General features: G+C 40.7%; 2 protein-coding genes and 1 long non-coding RNA gene across 3 annotated transcripts; 2 read left to right on the plus strand and 1 right to left on the minus strand.

Annotated features, from left to right (window-relative positions):
* Window positions 1–46: 46 nt before the first annotated feature.
* Window positions 47–2,455, minus strand: LOC116260130 (pentatricopeptide repeat-containing protein At5g19020, mitochondrial). The gene has a single exon (XM_031638225.2). The coding sequence runs from the start codon at window positions 2,407–2,409 to the stop codon at window positions 223–225; it is 2,187 nt and encodes a 728-aa protein (XP_031494085.1). The 5' UTR covers window positions 2,410–2,455; the 3' UTR covers window positions 47–222.
* A 402-nt stretch (window positions 2,456–2,857) lies between these two features.
* LOC116260606 (uncharacterized) lies at window positions 2,858–7,458 on the plus strand. The gene is made up of 7 exons (XM_031639057.2): window positions 2,858–3,167; window positions 3,336–3,459; window positions 5,100–5,296; window positions 6,036–6,239; window positions 6,335–6,397; window positions 6,977–7,109; window positions 7,191–7,458. The coding sequence occupies exons 2-7, from the start codon at window positions 3,342–3,344 to the stop codon at window positions 7,202–7,204; spliced, it is 729 nt and encodes a 242-aa protein (XP_031494917.1). The 5' UTR covers window positions 2,858–3,167; window positions 3,336–3,341; the 3' UTR covers window positions 7,205–7,458.
* Window positions 7,459–8,356: 898 nt separating this feature from the next.
* On the plus strand, window positions 8,357–11,464 carry LOC126410375 (uncharacterized). The gene is made up of 2 exons (XR_007574257.1): window positions 8,357–10,784; window positions 10,866–11,464. It is a non-coding gene; the product is annotated as an uncharacterized LOC126410375 (long non-coding RNA).
* The last annotated feature ends 10 nt before the right edge of the window (window positions 11,465–11,474 follow it).

Below are 11,474 nucleotides of genomic sequence, written 5' to 3' on the forward strand. Positions count from 1 at the left end.
AAGACATAACATAAGATAATCAAACTGTAAAGGGAGAAAGGTCATATTCATCAAAAGAATGCAAAAAATCGTATTGAAGACTTCCAACATAATCTAATCAAAGTGTAAAGGGAGAAAGTTCATATTCCACAAAAGAATGTCAAAATCGTACTGATGGCCTCCGCGTTCTAAGCAGAATGCACTATTTCTGTGCCTTGTAATGTAACCCGCACCCCCTCAACTTCATAGTACACCGCTATATGCCGCCAATTTCTGGACCTTCCTCCTCCGCATAACTCTTCTTATTCGGTGCACTTCATCCCACCTTCCTGCTCCAGCATAAATATTAGATAAGAGGACTCTTCCCCCACCATGACTAGGCTCCAAGTCAACCAAGCACTTGGCTGCCCATTCTCCCATCTCTACATCACCATGACTCCTACATGCAGCTAGCAAACTTCCCCATATAACAACATCTGGCTTCACAGGCATGCTATTTATCAACTCCTTCGCATCTTCCAGCCGCCCTGCTCGGCCTAAAAGATCAACCATGCAACCATAGTGCTTGATGTTTGGTTGAATACGATACTGCTTTGTCATGCTACGGAAATACGCTTCCCCCAGTTCCACGAAACCAGCATGGCAGCAAGCACACAAGACACCAATAAAAGTTATGGAGTTAGGCTCGAGACCAATCTTCTGCGAGTCGGAAAAGATGCTTAGTGATTGCTCAGCATAACCGTGCATTGCCAAGCCGTTGATTATGGAATTCCATGGGGATATAGACTTGCATTTGTTACGTATGTAATGAAACAAACCCAGAGCATCGTTGATGTTTCCACACTTTGCATACATATCAATAAGTCCTGCACTTAAATTATCATTCAGAGGAATGGAGTTTCTATATATATACTCGTGGATCCATACCCCTTGTCGGAGGTCACCAGAACCTGAGATTGCTGAAAGAACACTCACAAGTGTGATTTCATTAGGTCGGATACCAGACTTCTGCATATCATAAAAGAGATGTAATGCCATTTCAAATTGGCCAGATTGAGCATAGCCAGAAACCATGGAGCTCCAGGAGACGACATCTCTGTTCTGCATCCTGTCAAATATCCTACGAGCTTGGTCGAGCCTGTTGTGTTTGACATATCCAGCAATAAGAGCGTTTGAGGCTGAGATATTTCGATTTGCACCACTAACAAATTGCAGATGAGCAAGGTCCATACGGCCACAAGCTGCATACATGTGAATTACTGTAGTGTGGATAAAGTCATAAGAATCAAGGCCAATCTTTATGACCAAACCATGAAGTTGTTGACCTTCGAACAGGAAGAGCAAGTCTCCACAGATAGAAAGAAAATTCGTGATTGTGACTTTGTTTGGTTTCACATTGTCGTGCTGCATTCTGCCATAGAACTCGAAAGCTTTCTGAATTTGGCCTGCTTTTAAGAACCCATCTATTACCGCACTCCAGGAGACGACATCCCTTTCAGGCATATTCAGAAACAGCCTCTCTGCATCTTCCACACACCCTAATTTCACATAACCATTGAGAATTACATTCAAAGTGACGATATTCCAACAAGGGATCACATCAAACAATCGACAAGCATCGTCCAGGTTTGAATATTTTATATACATGTTAATTAAATTCGTAGAAACCAACACCTGAAACTCAAAACCCAGTTTTACGACAGTAGCATGGATCGCCCGGCCACCACGGACATCTCCAATCCTCGAGAAAGCAGAGACCACACTTGCTATAGTGACCTCATTTGACCTTACCGCGTCCGTGCACATACGCCCAAACATAGAGATGGCGCCAACCGGGTCGTCACTTTGATCAAGGCCCATAATCATGGTCGTCCATGAAACACAGTCTCGTTCAGGCATTTCGACAAACAAGTTTCGTGCATCCTCCATTCTACCCAATTTCACGTATCCACAGATCATCGTGTTCCAGGACGCCAAACTCAAAGGAAGACCCATGTCGAAGATCCCACGAGCTATCTCAATTCTCCCGCATTTCGCGTACAGATTGATCAAGCCGTTCCTAACATACAGGTCCGACTCGAAACCTGCCTTTGTTACGAAGGAGTGAATCTGTTCGCCCTCGTTGATCGCCAAAAGCGAAGAGCAAGACTTAATTGCATGAACCAATTGAAGATCATCGATCGAAAATCCACAATTTCTTGCTTCGAAAAAGAGAGAGAGTGTTTTCTCCGGCCGATTGAAGCTCGAGAAGCCATCGCGGAGATCGGCGTCGACGGAAGCCAAACGCGAACAGGACCCGGCCAAATGGGTGGCGTCGAATTCGGCATCTTGCAGAAAAAACTGACGAGCAGGCGAGCAAATCCATCGCAAGTTAGTGGGAAGAGCTCCGAATGGATTGAGAAGGTAGGCTGCGAGTTTTACATGTTTCATGAGACAGGGAAGCTGGTCGGCCGTCTCCTGAAAATTTGAAAATCTTGTGGCGGCTAAAGAATAAACCATGCGTTTTGAGCTCGACGTCTTTATTTGCGCAAACATTTTCACTTTATCCCGGCTTTTGATGATAATTCTAAAACCGTCTCATTACTTTTACGTGTCTGACCATGAAGAGACAGCAGCCTTTAGATTTAGAGCTAAGTTAGTAAAATCAGCAACATCGAACAAAATATCAGCTGTGTCCTAGTTTTTTTTCTTTATTTTGACATATTTTAAAATTAAAAAAACTTTAAATTTTGAATTAAACTCAGTTTTGTGCGGATTAAGGACAGACCAGCGCTTGGCCAGAGGGTAAACGCAAAGTTAGAAACATAGTAGGTAATGTTTTCCTATAACAATTAAAGTAAGGGTCTACACGAAAATGTTCTTTAGTTTTTCCCCCAAACTTGCGCTTTTCAAATCCCTGAAAGCCTTCGTGGCAGCTCCGACAGTCCGCTCCGCCCAGTCCATCGTCCCTCTCTCTCTCTCTCTCTCTCTCTCTCGCTCGCTCCCTCTCCCCCTCCGTCTACGGCCGCCGGCGTCTGTCCCCGGGACGTGGTCCTTACTTCTACAAGTTTGCTACCGCCAACGTTCAGCGTCCCTACCACACACCGAGCTACTTCACTGCTTGATTCCGACGACCCTAATTCATTGCTTCACAGCCGCTACGCTAGAAATTCGTCCGTGGGGAGGGAGCTTCCCTCCTTTCCTAAAAGGTAAGTTAATGTCTCTTGATCTACATCCATTTCCAGCCTCTTTCTCTCTCAATGAAGAGGTCATATCCCCTTTTTTTTTCCTGCCTTTTGCACCTCATGTCTGGCTTGCTTATGTTGGTCGAAATCGAAATTCAAAGTTTCTCACTCTCTATGATGTTCGATGAAAAGGCTTCCATGGCAAAAAGGAGGGCTAAGAGGCCAAGAAAAGAGTCATCTGCAGATGCTGCAAACCAGGAGGATGATCAAATCAAGCCGCCAAAAACAGCAACATGCACAATTACTCACTACGAAAGTAAGCTATCAAAATTTCATGCTCATTATGCTTAGAGAGAGCCAAAGTGTCTCTCCCAACTTTATGGTGGCCTTGGTTGGTGTGACGCGTGCATAAACATATAATTTTGTTCTTCAATGTCTAGTTCAAATGAAGGAGACAAATTGGTTAAATGGGCTAGTGCTAGGGGAATTTAAGCAATTCTTTTCACGTTTTTGCTTGTTGGATATGCTAAACTTAGCATTTGACTTTTCATTCCTTTGTAGTTTAATGTTTATTTCTTTTGATAATGGTAGTGATGATTGAATTACTGATGAAGTAACGGTAGTGATTATCGAATTACCAAGGCCTGCATAGGTTGCAGTTGCATCCCTAGTAGTCAAAAGCACTATGTGGACGTAGGCGTTGGCTCTCCAAAAAGGCCTAGGCAGGCACCCAAAGCGGCACCTAAGCAGGCCAAAAACATGACAGGGAAAACTGAAAGGACGAAGAGAAATGATGGGAATGAAGAAAAGGAAGAAAATATAAGAAGAAAAAGGAAAAAGGCAGAAGAAAAGGAATGACAAAAGGTAAAATTAGTAGTAGTAGAAGAAGAAGATGATGATGATGATGATGATGATGTTGATGATGAAAAGATTCAACATTTTTTCTGACTTAGGTGCTTAGATGGGCCATTCTAGCAAAAAAAAAAGTGGGTGCCTATGGTGTACGTGCCTAGTCGCACTTTTGACTATAAGGCTGCATATAGCGTTCAGATTGTCATCTTTCGTTGTTCTTTGTGAACTCAAAGCTTTGTCCTTCAAGGCCTGTATTTGCTCGTTAGACAATCTTCTTGGCATACATTATAAGAAGCGTCAGCGAGCAATTCAGTTTTCTGTTGTGCTTGAGCGCTTGGACTCTTGGAAACGTGACATGGTGATAAACCATAAAAACATATTTTCCAGCATGGCTGGAAATAATGCACTTGGATTTGTTTGTCAATGCTACTGGAGAAGTTTAAGCAATATCATGTAATTGGAGTGTTTTTCCATGTGACAATAATACCAAAATTCTCGACCATCATCCTGTGCCATATATTTTGTGTGCTGGAGAAAGTCCATAGTAATCAACATATTACTGTCCTGAAGCCATACTCTTATGACGTAGGGCTCAGCATTTACTATTGGTGAGATTCGTATTTAGCAAGATGGTGAGACTTGCATGACACAGAGGGCTAGCGTTCTTGAAGTGTTGAGCATTATGTATGTAGTTCCCTTTCTTTGAACTTATCTGACACTTGGTGAATCGGTGATTTTATGATAGTTCACTTCTAAACAAACCTGTAGATTGTTAATATTCTATTATATTCAATTGTCCAGTTCTAAAGTAACCTATGGACTGTCGTTATGCTATTGTGTTATATTTGTAGATTTTCCTGCAAAATTTTGTTGTGAGGCAAACTGACAAATGTATACTCAGCTTATAGATGCTCAAGGTGCTTTTGTTATATAGATCTTTAGCAGGCCTGTTAAAGAGGCAAATCCAAGTTTCAGATGCCTGCATTTGCTCGATGTTTTAGTACCATGTTAATCTCGTGGAGCTGTGTTATATATTTTTACCGACATTCCTAGTCTCTACATGCTTTTCTTACTGATGCTTCTTTGCAAATAACTTTTTGGCAGTTGACCATCGAATAAATGCAATGCGCGCAATTTGTGATGCAGAAATTGCACACTTGCTGAACCAGTTTCATCTTATGCGCTCATACTATAACAAGAAACAACTTGACACTCCTCTCATAGACTTTCTCAAGGAAAATTGCCCCAATGTGTCTCTGGCAAAAGCTACTGAAGATGGAGAATATGAACTGGAATGGAAGGTTTAGCATTCTCATGTAGCGTAGTCAGTTAATTACCATCGTCACTGGCAACACTAAAATATGATATTGTTCATTTCTGGTTTCCACAGGGTCAGTGGGAGCTTGAAAAGTGCTATTAGTTCTAAATATCAGCATATACATATATTTCATTATTATAGCATGATTCGACATTTTTAGATTTTTGTGTATGTTATTTTGATTCTTCCTTTTTTCTTTTAAAATCTTTGCTAACTGTTTCTATATATTTTGTAAAAAAAAAAAAAACCTTTCTTCACAGTGAGTGATTTGCAAAAAAGGGGAAGGCTGTTTTTCCTAAACTATTTTGAGAACAACCCTTGACAGTAGTACAGCCTTAGTCATATTATCTGGTAGTATAGTAACATACTACCAGATATTGTTCATTTCTGGTTTCCACAGGGTCAGTGGGAGCTTGAAAAGTGCTATTAGTTCTAAATATCAGCATATACATATATTTCATTATTATAGCATGATTCGACATTTTTAGATTTTTTGTGTATGTTATTTTGATTCTTCCTTTTTTCTTTTAAAATCTTTGCTAACTGTTTCTATATATTTTGTAAAAAAAAAAATACCTTCACAGTGAGTGATTTGCAAAAAAGGGGAAGGCTGTTTTTCCTAAACTATTTTGAGAACAACCCTTGACAGTAGTACAGCCTTAGTCATATTATCTTGTAGTATAGTAACATATCTCACATAACATTATTTTGTTATGCACCAGATGTCCACAAAATATCCAGATCATGACAACATTTTCCAGGAAATGGTGGTCTTGAATTTTCGAGCAGAGCAGGTTAGTAACTTGCAAATATGGTCTATGTTTATTTGCAGTCAACTGAGTTGCAATTATGACTCCTTTATGTATCACTTTTCTACAGTGAGGGAGAGCTTTTTAAGGGCTGCAAGTATGCATATCCCAGATTTTGTATGTGCCATCAATTGTTCTGAAGCCACTTCAGATTTTCAGCACCGAGCGCCTATGCACATTTTTCTGAGTCCTCTTCCTTTTTTCTGATTTAGGTTTTTGAAGAAAACTGGAATTCTCGGATGGTTGGACTACAAGATTCTTTCCAAACTCCTGGGGTTCGTATATAATCATGTCCTTTGTGTCATCTGTTTGGAAGTCATTGAACTTTGATCAGTTCTCTTTGCTAGCTAAAAAGAGTTTAATTTCACTCATAACCCTCTTACCATGTTCCGATCTATTAGTTTCTTCCTCATGAAATTTGTAGGCCTCTGCTTTGATGAAAGTGGTAGAACTGGTCAAACCTGCTAACTTTTTTTGAACTAACTGGTGAAACCTGCATTTTTTCCTGGTCATTGTGTGCAGTACTGGAATCTATCTTCTTGTATGCATTTTAATATCAAACCCCAAGCGTCTAGGAAAATAAACAAAGACCAAATCCTGCAGCCATGTGCATTCGGCATATTCTTCATACCAAAATTCAAACATTTGTGAAGATGAACAGACTAAATCACTAAATCCTGCAGCCATCTCCATTTGACATATTCTACAAGTTTGAAGAGAGGGATCAGTCTTCTCTCTACTGGTTCTCTTTTTCTTCACCGAGGACATTGTTTTTCTTGTATTAATAGGAAATAATTATTGTAACCATCATCTGCTATTCATTTCCTTTGATCATGGACAATCATCTTTAACAGGTAACTAGTCAAAGGCTATCTGTTGGCACAACCCCTAAAACAGTAAGGTTGCCCAAGCATGGTGAGATGCTGTTATCAGTCCATGGTTCACCTTTAGGTGTATATCGAGAAGGGGGCATGGAAGTGATAAATGGTATTTCTTTGCCTGATCTTTTTGAATTTTATCTATCTTAATAGCTGGTGTACTTATTAATTCTTGATCACAAAATTGCAGAATCTGGTGGTTAGTACTTGGAGATAATTTCCGGTATGTCATTGAGCTGGAAGTGGATCAGCATTTGGGGAAAAGAATGATATCGGCCTTTTCTTGTAAATCAGCATAAAAAGATTATCTGTAATGGACCGCATGTTGTTTGTTCTTCGGGATCTTATTGTCAATCGATAGCTCAGTATACTAATTAATTGGAAAATGCATTGCAGGATGTTGAGAAATTTGATTGAGGTAACACTCAAGTTAATTATTAATTGCATGTAACAGCGAAGTACCAAAGCCAGATTTTTCTTAATCGGCATAAAAATGTTCTTCTGAAAAGGCATCAGAATAAAAGTTGTTCAAATGATAACCAGCTGTAGCCATCAGGTGAAGTTGAAATGCCGGACAGAAAGTTCGTGCTGATCAATGTGCTGCATCATCATTGGTACGTAACAATGCTTGATCTAACTTGAAGATGTGGCTCCTAAGTAAATGGAACCGGTGGATTTCACCTAAAAAAAGTTTAGTTCCCTGCGATTCATTACATGGCTCAAGAACGTATTTAGCCTGCGCCGTCATTCTTAAACAGTGCTAAATTTGGTCAAGTACAAAGGTATAATATATATTGAGAACTTGATAGTGTAATTTGAGTAATAAATTAATGTAGATATCTAAATTTAAATTTGAGTGTGAAATAAATGCAATAAACCCTTGTTTTACTGTGAAAAAAATTCGCCACCTTCGTAGGTCTGGAAAGCATAGTTGGAACTTACAGTAGCACCTTCTTTTATGTGGATGACGAAAGCGCAAGTTCTGCGATCATGTTTTCCAGATATGTATTTGTGTTTGTAGGCTATAAAATTTTAACTTGAACTTTTAGAATTTTCTTATAAAATTTATTTTGTACATGGGAGAAACTTGCCTGAAGCTGTCTCCATGAAGATATAGAGAGATACAAAAGCGTAATTTCTAATATCTCACCCCAACAGGTGGATTTCCAAAAGGTTATGAGTTTCTGAATCAGATCCTTAGTGAGTGTTACTCTTTGTACAAGCCAATGTTATAAACATGCAACATTACTTGCAAGGGAAGTAATAAAAACAATATAAAATTACTCGCAAGGAAACAACAGGGTCGGGGAGGATTTTTGTCCTATGGCCCATGATTCAAAGAACGCATGATAGGAAACAGACATTTTTCCATGTAAATTGGGCATCAAGAAGCCATGAAAGCAGATGTTCTTTCCATTGGCTTTCTCGTTAGCAAATTCACTGTCTGACCTAAGTCTTCAGACCTTAATATTAACCTGAAATTGGTTCTCAGAGGGAGAGAGTTAGCCGATGGGAAGATCTGTCACCTGTCCTTTGCCAACCTCATTACGTCGGGCGTCGCTCGGTCGCTGCTCTCCACCTCTCCAGCGAACCGATATTCGCCACCACCATCCTTTCACATTTCATTCCTACCACCACCACCCTCTCTTCCACACCACCATTATCCCTGGCTCCTCTCTCCGCCGTGCCGTCCGCCAGTTTCTTCTCTGTTTCTCCGCACGTTTGCTTAATCAACGCCGCCTGGTTGCAAAAGATTTTACGTTCATAGTCCTGTTTCTTGCTTGTTCCAATTCACTTGGGCTTATGTAAGGCCAACAAATTACATGCAACCATCAACACGTCTGGGCTTCCCTGACGTCTTCGTATGCAGTTCAGCTTGTGAGTTGTACGAGTTAGTGCGCAGAAATTGAAAAAAGGAACTCTGGAGCGGGACATTGTTAGACTTGGTTGGAACACTATGATTCGTTAGTACATTGACAATGGGACTATTGGTTGATGCAAGAAGCCTTCTTCATGCAAATGCCGGACAGAAATATTGATTCATGGGATTGTTTAATCAGCAGTTACGTGAAATGTATATAGCTGGGACTTGCCAGACAGCTGTTCGATGGAATGCCTCGGAGAAATGAAACTTCTTGGCTGCGTATGACTGCAGGATATTCTCGCGGTGGAAAGCCTAAGGAAGCATTGATGCTATTTTTGCTTGTTCTCAACTCGGTTCCTTGAATCAGAGCTGTGGATTCACGCTTACATCCGAGGGAACATCGGACTCGGTTGTCAGTTCAGCTCTGGTTGATACATACTGGAGGTGTGATCCATTAAGCAGGCAACGCAAGTTTTTGTGACGCTTCAGACAAAGACCTGTATGCATATGTAGCATCCACTCGTGCCCAGCTATGCGTGGGTTTGGAGGTCACAGTATGGATGTTTATGCAGATGGAAGAGAATGGCATTGCTCCAGATAAGGTCCCCTACATTGCAGTCTTCCATGGCTGTGCTTATTCAGGGTTAATCGAAAAAGCTTTAAAATTGTTCTATTCTATGACCAACATGCACAATATGGTGCCAGATTGAGTACCATGCATGCATGGTCGATATTCTTGGTCCAGCAGGAAACATAGAAGAAGCCGACAAGCTTATACTGTCCTTGCCCCCTAGAGCCTGATCCCGCTATAAGAGGTGCTCTTCTTAGTGCATGTCGTACTCTTGGAAATGCCGAAATGGGAGAGAAAATTGTCACATGATGAGAGCTCTGATCGTAGCCTGATTGAGGTGAATGCAATTTGTCTGTGAGTTCATATCTGGCGATTCAAATGGAGCACATATATGAAATGTGCGAAGAAATTTCTGGACAAATAAAGCTTGCTGGTTGTGTGGCTGATACAAAAGGGCCAGTCTTTGATTTGGAGGAGGAAGAGAAAGAGGTTATTGTCGAGCATCACAGTGAGAAGTTGGCTACTGCTTTTGGGTTCACCGGCACTGCTCCTATAACTCTACAATACGTATGATGAACATCAGGGTATGCTATGATTAACATCTATGATAGCAAAATTTCAATTAGAGATCGGATTCGTTTCCACCATTTCTTTGAAGGGGGATATATTCATGCGTGGATGATTCACCATTTCTTTGAAGGGGAATGTATTCATGCGTGGATGCTTGGTAAGTTCAGTGAACATCATCGGAGAAGCTTTCTTGGATAGCTTTCCTGTTCTGCAGAGGTTTGAAGAAGAAAAGCTTTCGACCCAGTGACACCAAGAGGCAGCTGAAATCCTGAGATTTTTCCCTTCACCTGGCCGCAAGATGACTTAGCCCGCGCCAATTCCTCTTGCCGTACAGCCCTTTGTACTTATCCAAATTTCGAGGTTTAATAGCCACTCGGTAAACCGTAGCCTAATGAGGTAGCTTTCTTGTTAAAGATTTTCCCATAATGAAGTCGAGGTGGACCTGCTGGTGCTGTGCCTGCGTTAACATGCCATAAATGTTCAACAGGGAGGTAAGTGCTTCTTGAGAATGTGGAATTTGTTTGTCATTATTGTTATGCCCGCCTTGGGGATGACGTATCCTCATGCATGACCCAACAGCCAGCAAATAGTTGGATATAAGATTTCTTGCCCATATATAATTCAGACAAGCTAGTTGACTTATGAATTCTCCAGGTGAATTGCTTTTCGAACACCAGATTTTGTGAAAGGCTCTCTTCCACCTCCCAATTAATGATCAGTTTATCGTGACAATTCTGTTACAATCACTTCTTTGGGTCTTCCTTAAAGCTAGGAAAAAGGTACAGAAGCTGATCTTGGTATTTGTCATGTCTGATTTGACAGAACGCATGCTTTTGTAATCATGTGAGAATGTAATACAGGTATATATGGCAAAATCAGATAACCAGTTATTCATATGGGGCTTGGGCTCAAGAAACTTCAGTTTGTTTTTGTTGGTATTGGAGGCTTAAATGGACTTTACAGATTTGGGATTCCTGCAATCTGAAGGTCGAGGTAGATGATGTAGCATTGTCAATAACGCCAATTCTAGCTCCTAATAAAGGCACTAATGCTGCACACAAGGTCCTCCAGCGTTGGTACTTATTATAGATTTGGTGTAGCTTGGTGATTGCATTAGCATGGTACTTATGAATGATGTACTTGAAGCAAAAGGCTAAAATTTAGTCGTTGTAAAAATCAACATGAGCGAGTATGGACCCAAATCTATATGCGAGTAGTTCATCAAATTTGTCAGCTCCAACCTTGGGATCATTACTCTTACGACAAGTAAATATGCAGCCTTCGTCTGAAAGGAACGGTGCTCTTCAGCAAATAACCCTTGATTGAACAAGAAGATTCGCCCTACAGCCAATCCATCTAGCTTCATATCATCACTAGATGATTCAAGCGTGCGTCTCCTTTTCTGTATAAATGTGAATCTATCGATGAGGCTATTTGCTCTGGGAATTCCTCTTTCTTATTCTTTTTGC

This window comes from Nymphaea colorata, chromosome 9, assembly GCF_008831285.2.
Source record: "Nymphaea colorata isolate Beijing-Zhang1983 chromosome 9, ASM883128v2, whole genome shotgun sequence".
Taxonomy (NCBI): Eukaryota; Viridiplantae; Streptophyta; class Magnoliopsida; order Nymphaeales; family Nymphaeaceae; genus Nymphaea; species Nymphaea colorata.

Coding starts and splice junctions, on each gene's coding strand:
- LOC116260130 (XM_031638225.2), bottom strand. CDS start 2,409: ATGAAACATGTAAAACTCGCAGCCTACCTTCTCAATCCATTCGGAGCT.
- LOC116260606 (XM_031639057.2), top strand. CDS start 3,342: ATGGCAAAAAGGAGGGCTAAGAGGCCAAGAAAAGAGTCATCTGCAGAT. Junction 5,297..6,035: donor AATATGAACTGGAATGGAAG/GTTTAGCATTCT, acceptor GTTATGCACCAG/ATGTCCACAAAATATCCAGA. Junction 6,240..6,334: donor GTATGCATATCCCAGATTTT/GTATGTGCCATC, acceptor TTTCTGATTTAG/GTTTTTGAAGAAAACTGGAA.